General features: G+C 38.4%; 1 protein-coding gene across 1 annotated transcript in view; it reads right to left on the reverse strand.

Annotated features, from left to right (window-relative positions):
- gabrr2a (gamma-aminobutyric acid type A receptor subunit rho2a) overlaps positions 1-18,724 on the reverse strand; it is a 32,680-nt gene extending 13,956 nt beyond the window's left edge. Inside the window, exons 1-4 of the mRNA XM_067455775.1 lie at positions 18,546-18,724; positions 18,048-18,456; positions 16,180-16,286; positions 5,561-5,628 (exon numbers count right to left, since the gene is read on the reverse strand). Coding sequence (XP_067311876.1) covers positions 5,561-5,628; positions 16,180-16,286; positions 18,048-18,172 — 300 coding nt within the window. The 5' untranslated portion in view covers positions 18,173-18,456; positions 18,546-18,724. The remainder of the gene's footprint in view (positions 1-5,560; positions 5,629-16,179; positions 16,287-18,047; positions 18,457-18,545) is intronic.
- Positions 18,725-19,601: the final 877 nt, after the last annotated feature.

Here is a 19,601-nt window from a genome sequence, read left to right on the forward strand (position 1 = left end):
CTTACATAAGACAATTGAAAAATAACACTGGTCAAAATGTAAGATTTGGGTGTTAATCTGGCACTTGGTGTTAATTTTCGTAATAATCTGGCAAACCCTATTTAACTTGAAGCAAACTTTCCAATTTTCACTGACTTTGCAAGATGGCAAGCCACTCTAAGGTAACTGAAACCCTACGACACCAGGTTGTCCAGATGTAGGCCAAAGGGATGACCCTTTCAGCTAAAGAAGTTGGTCATTCCAAATCTGTAAATCAAGTACCCAAAAAAGGTACGCAAGACCAATGCACGAGAGGACAGGACAATGCGGAGACTTTCAATGGGGAACTTTCAATCTCTTATTCGCCAGTTCAGAGCTGAACACAGTAAGGATCTGTTTTGCCATACAGTATCTTGTCATTTAAGACAATTCAGAGTGAATGCTCACTCTGCAGTGACCAAGCCTCTCATGAACAGAAAGAATCTAAAGGCTAGATAAACCATTGCTGAGGAGCATGCTGTGTGAACAGAGGAGAACTGGTCCAAAGTTCATTTTAGTGATGATTAGTTACCGAACTTTGGAAGAGACTGGAAGAAGATTGGACCAAGATCCCACCGGAGCAGTGTGAGTATCTAGTGATGTCCTGTGGCCGCAGATGTGCTGAGCTCATTCAAAGCAAGGGCCTCTATACTTCCTACTAATTTTTGACTGCTGTAAGCATCACATTTTAGTTATAATTTTTTTTGTGCTGCATTGATTATTGTTCTCTAAATTTGATCACAGTGTTTTTGACAAAATAAAGGTTTTTATTTATTTTATTTTATTTTTACCTTGGTATTTTGTAAAACATGCCAGCAGAAAAAATGAATGCCCACAGCAAATCTTCCTTTAAACTTCAAGCAATGAATATCAACAATATTTCTGAAAAAAATCTAATGTTTCTAAATTGTTTAGCTAATTTTGATTTTAATTTTGAATCTCTCATGGCTTCTACACCATGAAGAATGCTGTCTGTGCCACTACACGTAGGTTGCTTTTTGCCATTGTTTTTTTTAGAAAAAATCCAGTAAAATAAATAATTTGAAGAAGGGTGCCTAGGATTTTCTTTGTTTTTTACTTTCATTTGAATTCCCGATCCCAAAGAGCACCTTCAAACGGCTTATTGAACTCCCTGAGCACCTTGGACTTTTTTGCCTTTTTATATTTTTGTAGAAAATCTAATGGCTCAGAAAGGCCTCCATTGGCAGCAATGACATTTCCTCTCTCAAGACCCATGAAAGGTTAGCCTGACAAGCCAGACCCACATCAAGATGTTTGGTCTGGAAACTCACCATAGACAGGGCTCAATCCGAGGGGCGGGATAAACGGTTGTCTTTCAAACTCCCTCTGCACGGCGTGCACGCAATTGGATATCGCTACAACCAACCAGAACAACCAGGTGAAGCGAAGCTAGTTGACAGATTAAACTTTCTCCGTATCCGGTCGGCAAAACTCAGAACACATCTTCCCTTCTTAAGAATGACTTCAGTGCCGTTCTTTGTTCTTTTCTCAGAGAAAAGCTTAACTCCAAGTATTCCAGAGTCGCGGTCAAAGCAACACCGCCGTTCATCAGCTTCTGTGTTTACTAGAGAAGCACGCAAGCGCAACTTGGCCGTAATTATGTTAAGCCCTGCCCACCGACTCTATACACAATGGCCCTCATTTATCAAAAGTGCGTACACCAAATTTCCAGCGTACACCTTGCGTACACCCAAACCCACGGTGACTTTGAGATTTATCAATATGGACGTTGGCGTACGGCACGCTCAAATCCTACGCCAGCTCAGGAGGTGGTGTACGCACGTTTGAGTAAGTGGGAAAATGCGCAGAAAAACAATTCCTAACACCACAAAACGCACTGACAAGATATGCTATATTATGACCCACTGTTAAAAACCACAACAACAACATTCGATGTTTATTTTTTTGCAACATGAACGTCAATGTTTAATTTGTGTGACTTTACCAAAGCGTTTGATTTGTAGGCATATGTATTCCTCCAGTCGCGAGCCTGTGCGCTTTATCTGACGTTTCAGGCCCGCCTGGCCCGGCAGCTGCGCACGGACTGGGACTAAAATAATTCAGACTGACAAAATAATAAAAATGACCTTCTTCTTTTAAATATTAATAAAATCAATAAAAACGACATTCTTCTTCTAAATAACAAGCCTCATTAAGAATAATAAGAATAAGAATAAGAATAAGAACCTTACAAAACTGTCATGTAATTATTAATGTGAATGAATGGTAGGCTACTCCACATCACATCATCATCATCACTACACACCAATAGCCTACATGTGCCATGATACGAAATTAAATTCTAATTGTTTCAAAACGTGCTGTAAAATAATGCATTGTGATGGTAATTTATCATCCAATAGCTATTTAAACTGCTGGAGTGCGCTTCTCAACCCCCACACTATTAACAGTACTCGTAATTTGGGTCCATATTTTGTTTTTGTGGGTGCCTTTATTCCCACTCTTTAAACTCTCAAATAAAATAATTTCGGGTTTTTTTTCCACTTCCCTGGTGATGGTCTCGATGGCGAGCGTCTCAATCATCTCACTAGTTCAGTAGTCAGAGCACTGATCAGGGAGTCAGCCCATTGACTTATGTCCTAATCAGTGCCCTGACTAGTGGACTAGTGAGATGATTGAGCGCGCCCGATCTCCACGTCGGAGAAGTTTAGCTTCTTTGCCGTCTTCTGTTTGTCCATGGCGTAAAATGAGGGCGTGGGAGAGGCGGAGACTTGAATATATAGGGGCGTGTTAGTCTGATGACGATCTTTTTCAGCCACCACATTTATCACGGGCAGGTATTGCGTACACCTGGATTGCAGAGGAGCGCACAGTTTCATAAATCAGGCGGTGAGAGGAGTGTAAGCTTAATCTTACGCCAACATATACACCAGTTTCTACGCAAGATTGATAAATGAGGGCCATTGTGATTGGCCCAACCAGAGTTTGGCTTTTACAGCTCAGAAGTGTATTGAGAGTTGCTAGATGACACTGGCGGCAGATTAGATTTGCTGCCGCTAGGGTGCATCTAGATTTCTAGGCTACTTCACTTGTGTTCCGATGATTAACAAAGGTTTTACGGGTGTCGAACGACATGAGGGTAAGTAAGTACAAACCCGATTCCAAAAAAGTTGAGACTGTAAAAATTGTGAATAAAAACAGAACGCAATGTGTGTAAATTTTACATTTCAATATTTTACACAGAATACAACATATCAAATGTTTAAACTGAGAAAATGTATTATTTTAAGAGAAAAATGAGTTGATTTTAAATTTCATGGCATCAACACATCTCAAAAAAATTGGGACAAGGCCATGTTTACCACTGTGTAGCATCCTCGCTTCTTTTTATAACAGTCTGCAAACATCTGGGGACTGAGTTGCTCAAGTTTAGAAACAGGAATGTTGTCCCATTCTTGTCTAATACAGGCTTCTAGTTGCTCAACTGTCTTCTTTGTCGCATCTTCCTCTTTATGATGCACCAAATGGTTTTTATGGGTGAAAGATCTGGACTGCAGGCTGGCCATTTCAGTACCTGGATCCTTCTTCTATGCAGCCATGATGTTGTAATTGATGCAGTATGTGGTCTGGCTTTGTCATGATGGAAAATGCAAGATCTTCCCTGAAAGAGACGACGTCTGGATGGGAGCATATGTTGGTCTAGAACTTGGATATGCCTTTCAGCATTAGCCCCGTTTCCACCAAAATTACCCAGAACAATTTGTACCAGGAACTTTTTTACAGGAACTTTTCTCCCCCCCAGACCTGCAACTGTCTGCATTTCGACCGCGATCTAAAGTTCCGAGAAGATTAGGCAAATTAGTCCGGTTATGTAGGACTGCGCGCGACTGCTCCTCCAAGTCAGTGACGGACAGTAATCATTTGTGTGTGTACCGATTGAAAGATTTAGTGGACTGTTTACATGAGACGTTATCTAAACCGATCTGGTGTTTACATGTGATGACTTTCAATCGCAATCATTTTGTCACATGCAGTTTGTCTGCTGCATCAAAAATGTCAACGCTGTTTTCTCCAGCAGCTGGAATGTGTTAACTGTAGCCATAGCAACTCTTAACGGCCACCAGGACTAATACAGTATTATTTATAGCTATTTATTTGTTGTAAAGAGTAATAATCATCTCAGAAAAAAAAAAATTCTTCTGTCAGGCACAGTTAAAGTAAAAACTGCCTGGGGCAATATACGCTGTGTCATTACTCCAGCATTATCTTCATAACTTACGAAATAAAAAGTTTACCCCTCAGAAATATTAACTTTCTTCTCTTGTCAACATGAGCACGGTGCGCGCTGTCACGTCATGTAAGGACGCACACTTAAAAGTAATCGGTCAGGTCGTTTACATGGTGAAATTTTTTTAATAACGAGTATGGAAGAGATTCAAGCTGTGCTGCTTTTGCTGGTTATGTATGGTTTACTAAAGAGGTAATTAACAACGACAGAAAAGAGCACTAATATGCAGATTCAGCAGTGTGCAGCATATTCAGAAAGCTTGTAAAGCTAGATTTAAAATGACAATGTATATTATTATCAGCTATTACGTGAGGTGGACATTGCACGTGAGATGGCTGAGATGAACGCGCGCCATCAGACAGAGAGCAAGACTGATATTTACTGAACGTAGACTGAACCCCGCAAAAGACTTTTAAAAATGCCAGTTGAAATAATGCTGCGTGAGCTAAACCAATCAGCATGTTCAGTGCCCAAGTCCCGCCCTCAAAAGTTCCTGAACTTTGAAAAAGTACTACCTCGCGAGCAGGGCCATTTGGAGGAGGAAATATTTACCCGGAACTTCATTTAGACCCTGGTTCCTGCGGTCTAAACACACCGAGTACCACCCAAAGTTCCTGGTTCCTGGGTAAAGTTCCTGTGGTGGAAACGGGGCTATTGATGGTGGCTTTTCCAGATGTGTAAGCTGCCCATGCTACTACCCATGCAGTTTATAAGATTTGTAAACTATTGTATTCCTTTATCAACTTTTTTGGAATCTGGTTTGTAATTAAAGACAGAATTTTCATTTTTTCAACTAACCCTTTAAGTGAAAAGGAACAATTTTCACATTAACCCATTGTAATAAATGTCACATTTAGCTGTGACTTTAATATATCAGGGTTTAACAGTAAGCTTCTTTTCCAGACGGGATGCTTCAGATTTTTACATGCCCTGCTAAAATGCAGAGTTATTGTTTTTGTTGTATTTGACCTTAAACAGAGCTTTGAGATTATCAGGTAGGTCTAACAGGTGGGCACAGAAACTGAATAAAGTTATCAAACACTTTACAGTGTTCACTCCATAAATTATAAATTAAATAGGAGGATTTAGTTTATGGAGAATGGCCTCAGCGTGTGTGAAAATGTGTCCCAAACATGCCAAATATTGGCTGATGGCAGCCTATGACGTCAAGAGCGGAGTGCCCATGTGTATAACACCATGTCCTAACCAGACGCGCCAATAAACTGTAATTTCCATGCTGCATGTGAAAAGCAACTGTTTAGGATTACTTACCATGTCTACTTCTGAAATACTGTCCAAGCTTTCCACTTGTACATCAACTCCCACTGGAATAGCAGGACCTGCAAAAAAAACATTTTAACCATTTATACAACATATACAACTCTGCTTGTCATTTGACTTACACCATTTTCTCCATCCCATTGCTTTATGATCTCTTTTGCACATGCCATGTATTAATTTTTCATAACACTCATTGTTTATTGGAGTCTGACAGCTTCATACCATTTGCAATTAGCAGGGTGTTCGCTAAGACTTCTGTGAGCATCATTAAATACGTCCTCACAGCCAGATCTGAATCTGTTTGCTTTCTACCAGATCTGTTCACAAAAGGCTTAGCAGCTGCTTTGACATCTGACAGATTGTAAGGAACGCGAGTTCTCAAAAGACAGGCCTTCAACTGGAACTGCAGCTTTGATATCCAACATGGAGCTGCACTTTGTAAAGTCTTTTGTAGCAAACATAAACCCTTGCTCTTTCGCAGGATTAGTGTAATAGGGCTATCTGTCACTCAGAAGGTAAGACATTTAGGTAAATGGGTAGGGGGCAGTTGGTACATATGGACAGGGATGATGCTTGAACATCAACGTTTCGAAACGAGATTTCCAGTGCGTTCCACTCCTAGTTGTAGTAATCCGACGAGATTACTGGAGATGGTAAATGGTGGATTAAACTTTGATGCTCAAAATGTTACTGACACTGACTGAAACTTGCCATTATGTGTCACTTAATGTGTCGCTCATGGAAAAAAAACCTTCATGAAAAGCACAAGCATCGCTTGATATACTGCAGAAAATGCATTTGAGCCCTGTAAATAACTGCCAACTACAGATGTGACTTTTTACAAATTTGCTTATGTAATCCAGATCCTCGCAAGTAAACTATTTGCCATGCAACACCCACTGGAATTCATCCTGTCAATTTCCCTGTCATGTACCATCAAGGCTTTTCATTTCACACAAATAAGCCTAAATAAGGACACAGCTCCTAGGTAAAATCGATTTGTCCAAACTAATCAACACCCTGCTGTCAGTTTGAGTCTGAAACCATTAGAATGACCTTGAGTGTCCCATTTCTCAGCTATAGTTACCACTTGGAGGTGGTTATGTATGCTTTTCCAATAAAAAACAAATGCATATAACATTATCTGTATAAATTGGATATTATTAAAGGGTTATAGTTCATTAAAAAACTAAACAAACAAAGAAGAAAGAAAAAGTCATACAGATTTAGAGCAACATAATGATTTCGACAAAATGTTCATTAAAGTTCATCAATAAATAAATAACATTTTTTTTGTCATTATTTACACACTCTTATGTTGTTCCAAATCCATATGACTATTTGCTCGCTTAAAATTCATAAATAATATCTCTTTTTTTGTTCCACGGAGGAATGAAAGGTACACATATTTGGTGCGACATAATGATAACAACAAAATGTTAATTAAAGAGATAGTCCAACAATCAAATAACTATCATCATAATAACTATCATTAAAATAAAATATCATTATTTACACACTCTTATGTTTTTCCAAATCCATAAGACTTTATACTCTCTTAAAATTCATAAAAATAGCATCTCTCTTTTTATGTTCCACAGAAGAATGAAAGTCACACAGATCTGAAAATACATAATGGTTACATGATCAAAACGTATATTAAAGAGATAGTCCCTCAATAAATACAATATTTTTTGTCATTTTTTTTACATACTCTTTTGTTGTTCCAAATCCATATGACTTTGTATCCACTTAAAATTCTTAAAAATATATATATATTTTTATGTTCCACAGAAGAATGAAAATCACACAGATCTGGAACAACATAATGATAACAACAAAATGTCAATTAAAGAGATACTCTATCAATAAATAAAATATTTTTTGTAATTTTTTGCATACTCTTATGTTGTTCCAAATCCTTATGAATTTCTATCCTCTTAAAATGTATTTAAAATATATTTTTTATGCTCTTTGGAGCGACATAATGATAATAATCTCTTTTTATGTTCTATTATTCACAGACTCATGGTGTTCCAAACCCATACTGTATGATTTTTTTTTTATCCTCTTAAACATAAAAATATACAATCATAAAAAAAATCTCTTTTTACGTTCCACAAAAGAAAGAAAGACACAAAGATTTGGAGCGACATAATGATTACAACCAAATGTGTATCGTTCAATGTGGATATTTCAACAACAACTATTTACACACTCTACACACTTCCAAACCCATTTGATTTCTTATCCTCTTGTGTTCCACAGAAGAGCGTAAGGTTTAAAATGACATAATGATTATGACTGGATCACCCTTTTCCAGAGTTGATTTTAATATAGTGCTTTTCTTTTAAAGTTCCTAAGGCCACGCCGCTGGTTAAGGTTTGGCGAGTGGGCGGTCTTTAAACCAGCTGTCTGCATGGCAGGGCAGGCTGGGATTGCTGCATGTGCTAATCCATGGGGATTGGTCCGGTCAGTACAAACCGCTGCCAGATTAATCTCGTCTCTAGCGCCAGAGCGCCCCAGTCCATAGCAGATCGAGCGATCCTCCAGATGGACAAACCCATCAGCGAGGATCGCTTAAGTCTTTAACGGGCGAATAAAAAAAGAAAAAACGAGAAACTAGAGAGAGGGGCAACAAAATGTAATGTGATTACAAACGTCCTCGGTTTCCCATGCAGCTTGTAAGACTAACTGATCCTTTCACCGAATGTCTGAGTTCAGCCAATTTGTACGAATAACATGAAATACGTAACTGTCTTCGAGAAGTGGCATCCTGGCATGGAGAGGTTACTTGATATCTTTTGATCTTTCATTTCGGTCCGTATCTGATTTTCGGGATGCTGCTGGCCCAGCTGACCAGAACATTAGTATTGAAAGCAGCATTGCACATATGCAAATCTGCAGAGAAAAGTGAACAGGGATGTGTGTCATCATATAACATGAGACAAATCCTTAATATGTGTAATCCTTCCTCACATCAAGAAACACATACTGCCCTGTAATGACCCATAACACACAGTGAGTGCTATATGTTTTGTGTACATCAACCGATACTCCTCTTGTGGAGGATTAGGCATAAGCTTTATGCACCATCAGTTAGCCGTCTCTGGATTTAAACCAGACTGCAGTCATGCATTAGCAATTCTCTTTTGCTTCTGAAGTAAATCTCATTTATGCAGTACACACACACACACACACACACAGCACATTATACCTGCGCTACTAATCATTGCTTAGGTAGAATACTGCACTTTTACAAAGCAACACTAAAATACATTGTTTAATATGATACGATCAATTCCAATGTTTTGTCCTGTTGCAAAAGTGCATGAGTAAGATAAAAAAGAATGTGAATACTGACAGCGCTGTGAAAATAAATGGTTCAACAAACTCATACAAAGATTTGATAGAGCATGTAACATCTTAATGCAAAAAATAAACTGTTCTGAACCAACCTGTTTATTTAGTCACTTGGCATTTCATAACCACTATTTTAAGAATATATTTCTTATTATATATATTTTTGGTTTTAGTATGGTCTGGCACATTCAGTACATTTTTTGCAACTGAAAAGTCCATTTAGGCCCACTTTGCACATCCTTCACAACAAATCTATTCCCTCCAATTATGGAAAACAATTTGTGCCACCCTTTCAATGGCATTATGTTTATTAGATTTTTTGTCTCGGTCTTTGGCTTTTCATGGGTGGCTTTTAGCCCCTTGTTGAAGGAGGCTTTTTACACCCAACACTATCCTTTCACTTACACACATAAAAAAACTAAAAACAAAACTAAAAACAGGAGGAAAAAAAAATGATATGTATATATATACACACACACACACACACACACACACACACACACACACACACACACACACACACACACACACACACACACACACACACACACACACACACACACACACACACACACACACACACAGTGGGGCAAAAAAGTATTTAGTCAGCAACCAATTGTGCTAATTCTCCCACTTAAAAAGAAAATCACATCGTCTGCCTTTTAAAGAGTTTATTTGCAATGTATGGTGGAAAATAAGTATTCGGTCAATAACAAAATTTCATCTCAATACTTTGTTATATACCCTTTGTTGGCAATGACATAGGTCAAACGTTGTCTGTAAGTTACCATAAGGTTTTTACACACTGTTGCTGATAGTTTGGCCCATTCCTCCGTGATGATCTCAGATCAGTGATGTTTTGGGGATGTTGCTGGGAAACATTTTTCAAAGATTTTCTACAGTGTTATGATCTGGAGACTGGCTAGGCCACGCCAGGACCTTGAAGTGCTTCTTACGAAGTCACTCCTTCATTGCCCTGGGCAGTGTGTTAGGGATTATTGTCATGTTGAAAGACCCAGCCATGTTTGATCTTCAATGCCCTTGCTGATGGAAGGAGGTTTTTATTCAAAATCTCACGATACATGGCCCCATTCATGCTTTCCTTTACATGGATCAGTCATCCTGGACCCTTTGCAGAAAAACAGTCCCAAAGCATGATGTTTCCACAACCATGCTTCCCATTAGGCATGGTGCAACTCAGCATTATTTCTCCTCCAAACATGACAAGTTGAGTTTTTACCAAAAAGTTCTATATTGGTTTCATCTGACCATATGACATTCTCCCAATCCTCTTCTGGATCATCCAAATGTTCTCTAGCAAACTTCAGACAGGCCCGGACATGTACTGACTTAAGCAGGGGGACACGTCTTCCACTGCAGGATTTGAGTCAGGATTTGAGTTGCATAGTGTGTTACTGATGGTAGCCTTTTTTACTTTGGTCCCAGCTCTCTGCAGGTCATTCACTGGGTCCCCAAGTGTGGTTCTGGAGATTTTTGCTTACCGTTCTTGTGATCATTTTGACCCCATGGGGTGAGATCTTGCGAGGAGCCCCAGATCAAGGGAGATTATCAGTGGTGTATGTCTTCCATTTTCTAATAATTGCTGCTGCAGTTGATTTCTTTACACCAAGCTGCTTACCTATTGCAGATTCAGTCTTCCCAGCCTGGTGCAGGTCTACAATTTTGTTTCTGGTGTCCTTTGACAGTTCTTTGATCTTGGCCATAGTGGAGTTTGGAGTCTGACTATTTGAGGTTGCGGACAGGTATCTTTTATACTGATAACAATTTCAAACAGGTGCCATTAATACAGGTAACCTGTGGACGACAGAGGAGCCTCTTAAATAAGAAGTTACAGGTCTGTGAGAGCCAGAAGTCTTGCTTTTTTTGTAGGTGACCAAATACTTATTTTCCACCATAATTTGCAAATACAATCTGTAAAAATCAAACAATGTGATTTTCTTGATTTTTTTTCTTCTCATTCTGTCTCTCATAGTTGAAGTGTACATATGATGACAATTACAGGTCTCTTGTCTTTTTAAGTGGGAGAACTTGCACAATTGGTGGCTGACTAAATACTTTTTTACCCCACTGTGAATATATATGTATATATATATATATATAGCATAAAATGAAAATGCCCTTGAAAATCTATAATACTATGAATTGATGACAATGGATGACAGTGGTGAACTCATTGCATCATGTTTTGAACTAGCAGTGAAGTTTTCACCGTTAAGCAGATGCAGCAATGCATCACTGACAGAGATGACAGATCTGTGTATGCGTTTGAGGGGGTGAATATGTTTGGGCTATTTTCATTCCCTTTTCTGTGACCCCCTGCTGAACAAAGAGCAATTCCCAAACGTACGCCGAGTCAGAGCATCCAAATGAGTGACTTTTCAGATACTCTATTCATAGGAGGAACAGCATCAAACACTGGCGTGTTTCTTTTTCTTTGCCCTATATAGGAACACATCATTAAAAAAATAATAGGGGGACTGTATGGACTGGCAGGAGAACTTTCATTAGTTCTTAGCCTTTTCTGCACAAACTTTTAAGTGTCGTACAAAGAAAAGCCCTGAGCTCTCCCTTATATCATCCTTTAATACCATTCTAACCGTGGTAGACTAAAGGAGTCTCTGCATTAAAGGAATAGATCATAGAAAATTTTAAATTCTGACATGATTTTCGCCCCCTTTTGTCATTACAAACCCCTATGCTGTTATTTTTGTCCATGGATCACAAAAGGGAAAGTTTTTGAATACATACACCATTATAGTGACAGTCATAGACTGTCAAACTCCAAAAAGGACAAAAATAAAAACCACCATAAAAGTCCATATGAAGCCATATGAAGTCATTATTCCCTAACAATCTTACATTCTTGCCTATAAAAAATGTAATATTTTGTTTGTACACAGCACACACACACCCACACACTTACAATGTAACAATCTCATGTTAATCTGAAAAAATGTCTCAGACAAAAAAACCCCCAAAAAAACCAATAGTATTTGACATTGTCATGCCTTGCCATGTTTATATCATATGCCTACAGAATATATAAACTTGATATAAGTATTTTATGATACCTTTATGGTGTTTTTTCATCCTTGTAGGAGTTTCAAAGTCTCTTGTTACTATGATTATCACTTAAAGGTGCCCTAGAATAAAAATGTTAATTATCCTTGCCATAGTGAAATACTAAAGTTGTGAGTTCAGTACATGGACATCACATACTGTGAGTCTCAAACACCATTGCCTTCTCATTCATATGTAAATATCGTGCATGAAAAACACCACAGAAAAATAAGTGCTTCTCAACATAAACCCAACCGTGATGCAAGCGTTGGGGATCATTTATATGCACGCCCCCAACATTTGCATCTGTCCAAGCATGTTCATTGTCAGGCGGAACTGACGGTAACTGGGACTGCAGGTAAACAAAGACATTTGAAGATAGCAAAAACGGCTCACATGACACACGTCATAATTAGGTTGTGCAGGAGACGTGAGGACTTTTCATATGTCAACAGTCATGGTTGAGGTTTATTATAATCGGATACCACAACAAATCGTTTGTTTGTTCGGCCCATTTCAAGCAAGCTTCGCTCAGTGTTTTAAACTGAAGAAAGGGGCAACTATATTCCTGCAAGCAGTAAGTAGTGATTTATCCACTTATTGACTGTTTAAACAATTTCTGATTAAATTGAAAGTTTCTTAAAGGGACCGCATTGTCTAGATGACGCAAGATGCTTGTACAGTAACAAAAGGAAACTCCAAGTACCATACAAAACTAAATAGTGTGTCTAATGACAAAGGGTAATATTATTTTGTATTAAAAAATACGTAGATACGTTGCTTACAGATCGTTGACGCGATCCTTCTAGCAAACGTCACCTTTTCCACCATATAAGTTAAAACGACAGTCATTTGATAAGGCTATTCATTGTGTAAAAATATATATATATATATTTTTTTTGAGAACTGAAGTAGGCCTATTATGTTTTTGCATGCTTCTATTAAGAGTACATCACAGTCACTGCGTAGCCTACATTGTGACTAACTTTATGTAAACATGCAATAATGTTGAAGAAAAAAGACAAGTCTAAAATGTAGACTGAATGACACTTTAAGCAGAACATCTCAAATGGAGATTGCTTAAATGCAGCTTACTTGTTTATTGGTGTTTTCAGATCATCCGTGAGAGAGAGAGAGCTTGCGTGCATATGGTTGCCAGATTGGATATGTTTAGGTAAATCACCGGATGTGTTCTTTTCACAGAAAAGCTCTGTTTGGGAAATTTAAATGACTGAAATCTGGCAACCGCAAGCGCGCGCACTCTCTCTCTCGTGCGTGGATGATCTGAAAACACCAATGAACAAGCTGTATTTTATCAATCTCCATTTGAGATGTTCTGCTTAAAGTGTCATTCTGTGTTCTGGCAGGGCGGTCAGGACTCAAGAGCCGCTTTACTGAACTGCTGTGAGCTGCTGAAATAAGCCAATCAGAGCAGAGCTCAACATTAATATTCATGACTCTTCCAAGAAATAAGGCAAGAAATAAGGCAAAAACAGAGCATTACATCCTAGGGACAATTTATAGGGTTGTAAATGGACCTGTAAAACTGTATCTGAACAATTTTTGCCCTTAAATAAGCCACATACCCTCTATGTAGATATTAGAGAACAATTTAACATATCGTTTCAGCTCATTCTAGGGCAGCTTTAATTTCACTGAAAATATTACAGTGAGTAGAGTATATGGGTTTTGAAACTAAATGAAAGTGAATAAATAAAAGGCAATTTTGGGGAAAACTACTTTTCATATTTAAAAATCTCTTCTTCCCAGAGGATCAATTTGCACACACATCCAGCTGTTTCTATGTGATCTGATTGATTGTTAATACTGCTAAAAGTGACAGTGTAAATCTCATTAAAACTTGTGTAAAAACCTTGAGTAAAGTGTACAAAGCTTCATATGCCAAGCTAAAGAATACTATGTTTGATCTGCATGAGTTTAATAAGGTATTGCTTTGTAAAAGAAATGTGTGGAATCAAGGTCAAAGCAAATGCATGCCAATGCATAAATTAAATAAAACTATGCAGATCATCTTTCCATTGTTATTCTTGAAGAATGATAATATTCGTTCATGGCTGTATTTTGTGACATTTCCCTCTGTAAAATTCGTTATCGTCAACAGCTATGTTGCAACGTTGGTATCTATTCAAGTCATTGGTAAATTAATTTGGACTACAATCTTGTATTATTCCTGACCCATGTTTTGATGTAAAGTCAATGGAGTTGAGGAGCCAATTCCATCGAAGTTTGAGTCGACTCGAAAAAACCTGGGATCAAACACCATAGTTTTGTTAAAGTGCTCAAAACACACACAGTTTCTGTCAATCTCATGTTAATCTTGAGTAGCTAAAGTAGTACTGCATCCCTCATTTCGCCAAAGAGTGTTTTGTTTGATCATATTTATAAAAAATGCAAAACGCTGACATTTTTTTATTTATTTCTCAGTCCAGGTAACAGATAATTAACAAGTTGTAATTTACTACATGAAATAATATAACAGACTAATATCATCAAGTCGAGTGGAATATTTACCAGACAATTTTGCAGGATTTTCATAAAGCATTTAGTTGCTTTAGTTCCCCCAAAAATGAAAATGTTTATCTGCTTACCCCCAGGGCATCCAAGATGTAGGTGTGTTTGTTTCTTCAGTAGAACACAAATTAGGATTTTTAACTCCAACCACTGCTTGTATAATGCATGTCAATGGGGTGTTTTTCTATGAGAGTAAAAAACACAGCCATATGAATCCATATTAAACCCTGTGGCTTGTGGTGACACATTGATGTCTTAAGACACGAAACGATCGGTTTCTATGAGAAACCGAACCGTATTTATGTTTTTTTTTTTTTTTTTACCTCATATCAGACAAATCTCATCCAGTATTTCAATGCTAGTACTTCCGTCAGGTAAGGTCAAAACAATGGGGCGATCATAGATATGTGTACATAGATTCCTCATTCGACCGATCCGTGCAGACAATAATGAGGTTTATAATGAGGTTTTGACCTTCTTTGTCTGAAGTAATGCCATTGGGAATATTAGATGAGATTTGTCTGCTTATGAGGTAAAATAGAAAAAAATAAATTATGTTCGGTTTCTCGCAGAAATCGATCATTTTGTGTCTTAAGACATCAATGTGTCATCACGAGTCGCAGGGTTTAATATGCATTCATATGTCTGTGTGTTTTTTACTCTCATAAAAAAAACACTCTATTGACATGCATTATACGAGCAGCAGTTGAGTTAAAAATCTTCATCTGTGTTCTACTGAAGAAACAAACACACCTACATCTTGGATGCCCCAGGCGTAAATCAAATTTTCATTTTTGGGTGAACTATCCCTTTAATGACAAGCAGCATTCTGCATGAACTCCACAAGTTTGTGTAAAACCTAATGTTTATCATGTTCTCCAGAAGGATTTGATATGATCCGGAGAGCATATTTTGCTTCAATGGAAGCAAAAACATTTGACTGTATGTACAAAGAGTCACATGATCAATGACACAAATGTACTTATTTGATCACAGTAACCAAGAAAAAATGCAGAATCTATGTCTGCATTATTTAAATGTTTTATCAGCCAGACAGCAGTTCATATTTGGAGATTTTATGCAGGTATCTGTTTGGATAAATATTAAATAATAATAGTCTAAATTCATCAGCCTAATGCACATTACAAACTCCAATTCTCAAAACCATATGCAATCCAGTTAAACTGAAATCCAGTCTTTTTACTGCAGTCCTTGATGGGAATGTTGTTTACCCCTCTAGAGGGAGCCAATGTAGATTTTATGCCTGTTGGTCAAATAACTGACATTAATTGTGCATGCTAAATATTTGCAATCTGTACATTAGATTAAAAAAATGCAGCTAAAAATATTGTAGTGTATTTCAGGTCAATAATGGAGTGAGGAATTTGTAATAGTATTTTATCAGTTTTGTCAACAGGGACTTATTTCTTTCTTAGTCTCATGATCCAAGTACAGTTGTCTTATTTTTGACTAATCTTCAGTTGGCTCGTGGAGGAGGTTGACACTAAACCTTTAACATTACACATACTGTACATGTCTTTGAAGATTTGTTTCTAAAATAGACTCCCGATGGAGGTTGTGGCACATAAAGGAATTCAGTTCACATTTGCAACACAGGAGAATGATGAACTAACCTGCAAATGCGGGCCTCATGGTGAAGTCATGATCGTCCACTTTCAACAACTGCTCCGTTTTCAGTCGCCGTGATTTTGTCACATCTGGCGGCTTCTTTGCCAGGGAGCTGTGGGTGTTGAAGTCACACAAACACTCAGAAATCATGAAATTGGACAATGCGCACTATTATTAAGTGGAAACTAGCAGAGGTTACATGAAAAATTCAGCTTGAGCCCTCAAAGTCAATGACATTTACATAATTTCTGTGAAAATGCAGCCGCAAAAGTGTAATGATGGATTAAAATCGTGCACGTTGCTTGTATCAACAAATTGTTAAGGCAGTGGTGAACTAGCTGCTGCAGCCGGATCTGTTTCAAATTAGAGATCTTATCGACAGACGAGCTGATGAGCCCCAAATGCTGGATTTCATGAACTGTGCTTGTTCCAAGTCAAGCAATGAACATAATTAACTCTTTATAGTGATAATAAATCACTGACAGGGACTCAAAAGAATCCTGTGAGTAGTCAACTGCCTCATTCACCACAGCTTCTTGCCATTTGTAATTTATTTCCTGTTGCGAACATGAGACAGAAGGCAGCTTGCCATGACTGGCACCCTGTCTGCAGCGACACTGCTGGATTTACTCATGCAAATTTGAAGGATTTTGCACTCTAACATCATGTTAATTCTGAAGATTGCTTGTTTCTTTTAATTTCATAGACCCATGTGGCTGTACCCCTGTCAGCTTGTCAGGACAGCTTTGTGCCAACGTACTGTCCTTGGCAGATGGGCGAAACGTGCCTGTGACACGTGGCTGTTTGTCTGAGTAAGAAGCACCAGTCCGAGCACGCCATTGATACGTGTTTCGGTTCAGTGGCGGTATCACTTGTCTGGGTCACGTTAATTGCACCCGGCCCCTGGCCTCATTTATTGCATTCTGCTGTCATATAGAAATCAGGCTAATAAAGGTGGTCGAAAAACATAAATGGATGAGGTCACACCATCACAGTTCTAATGTGATCATCTTTGATAACATAAATCAGAAACATTATCATCAAATGATTGTAATTAGTAATGAACTGATAAATATCCGACATGATATTTGACTATTTGGAGATAATAACCGCATCAGACAATAACTGTGCCCACTTGGTCGATCAACAGAAGTGTTATTCTTATTCTTTAGAAAAGAGTCTGACAGTGTAAGTGAATTTTTCCTGTTTTCAAAAGGTAAGACGTTTTCATTCATCCAACAATACAAATCTAGCTTTCCCCCATCAAATTAATCAAATGCATAAAATTAAATGACTAATCTGTATAGCAACTTTTTAATTTGAATTATACTTTAGATTTGTGTGATGAAATTGATTCATTCCTGGATTTTCAGATGAAAAGATCACTTCATGTGAGAAGTAGGCGAGGAAAAAGCATTTTAGAGTTAACTTACTGTATGTCATTTTGTACATCACAATTGCTATAATTTAATAAATCACATAATATCTGCCACTCTACACTGTAAAAACTGGTATTAGCCAACAAAAAAACAAAAATAATTTGAGTGGCTGCCTTAAATAAGTAAAAATCCAAGTCTTAGCATGCAGTGATAAGGGATTCTTTGACATTATTTGCAAATGAGATCTGAAAATTCAGGACTATGCAAATAGATGTAAAACAAAGATTATGTTGTGTGTGTTGACAGACATTCCTCAATCATTTTCATCTTCATCATCATCAGCAGCACCACAACAGTCATCATCATCATCATTATCAGCAGCAGCAACTTTTTCATCACTAACAGTGAGCCCAGCAACGTGCATGTGTAGTTCCCATCACCATCAGCATTAAATGTCAATCCAAGTAGCTGTCACAGATTGAATTGCCACTTACGTCCCATGTTTCTGAGTGTCCACAGCTCCTGTCCACCTCCTCTCTCTCGTTGCGTGTTTATTCCGGCATTCACCAAACGAGCCCAGAAAGAGCGCTAAAATCAGTAACTGTCTCAGATAAGGCATTATGCAGAAGAGTAGGTGGAAAATCTACAGGTGTGTCCTGAAATCCAGTTTAATCCATGAACGCGGTGGCTCGGGAGAGGCAGCATCTTTCCGTTCTCAGCGCAGAAATCGCTGCAGCTCGCATCTCTGGCATGCGCGATGTGAGGATGGTTTAAATATCAGCGCGACGCGACGCATACTGCAACTCCGCGCGGCGTCTGCTGCCTGTCATTGGTCATCAGCTGCACAGCTGCTTTGACCACATGGCATCCACGGTGGGCATACGCGCGCTTCCTCGCAGTTCTCTGTAGGGTTAGAGGAAAAGACGGATTAGACAGGCACATATGACCCGAGAAAGCTCTGCATCGGAGACTATGCATGGTTGGCTGCTTACAAATCTAATGCACGAGTGAAATGGATCCACTAAATGCCAAAAAAATCCTCGTCTTTGAGGCAATTCCACAGGATTCTCTTTGGCACGTGAGATCAAACTATTTTAAAATAGACCTACTCTACCAACAATTATGGTATTCCCAATTAAATGAAAAGTGTTTAAAGTTTTTGGGCTTTTAGGATGAAAATGTTAGTCTGTTATATCTATAAGATAGTGTATATAACTGTATTTAGCTGTGATTTAAACAAAGCGCTATTTTATTTAAAAAGGGGGAGGGGCTGTTCAATATGCCCCGCCCTGTCTTCCTGTTTCAGTGGAAATTGCGTCAACACATTGAATAATTCTCCACCTTTCAAGGCAATTCATTGGGGCTTTAAAGTCCCCATTAATTCAAAATTGAATTTATTTGGCTTTTAGTATGAATATTTAGCCTGGATGCAGACGAACTTAGCCCACAACATTTGAGGTCGGGATTTCGGTCTGGACCATAGACTGTAAACAAAAATATGGACGTGGTGTCCGTGACGTCACCCATAGCCTTTAACCGATAAGCCGATAAGCCATAACCGATAAGTGTAAAGTAGAGACGAGCTGGCCATTGCCATCTTGCCAGCGTGTCATGCCCAGATAACAAAAAATGGGCAAAGATGCGGGATGTGGGCGGAGCTTAGGGGACGCAATGACTAACAGACAGGATAAATGGCCATCCTGTCAATCAAAATAATCACGCCCTTAATTATGCAGAGCTTTAAGGCGTTATATAATATAAACAAATGAGTTATAAAAGCAAAATCACCCCACTCAGAGTTGTCATGAATGGAAAATTAGCCGTAGACCAAAACCACAATTGTACCAGGCTGTAAATATGTTTTTTTTTTCTGCTGTAAAGAATTTTAACAGGGGGCTCAATGAGATTCTACTCCCTTCTGGAGCCTGTGTGAGCCCGAGTGGCCAGGCGATGAATTGCAGTTTAAATGACTTCCTGGGTAGGGATGGGTACCGAAAACCGGTATTAAACGGGCCCCGGGGGTGAATTTTGAAAGACCGTTGTATCGA

This window comes from Pseudorasbora parva, chromosome 10 (assembly GCF_024679245.1).
Source record: "Pseudorasbora parva isolate DD20220531a chromosome 10, ASM2467924v1, whole genome shotgun sequence".
NCBI classification, from domain to species: domain Eukaryota; kingdom Metazoa; phylum Chordata; class Actinopteri; order Cypriniformes; family Gobionidae; genus Pseudorasbora; species Pseudorasbora parva.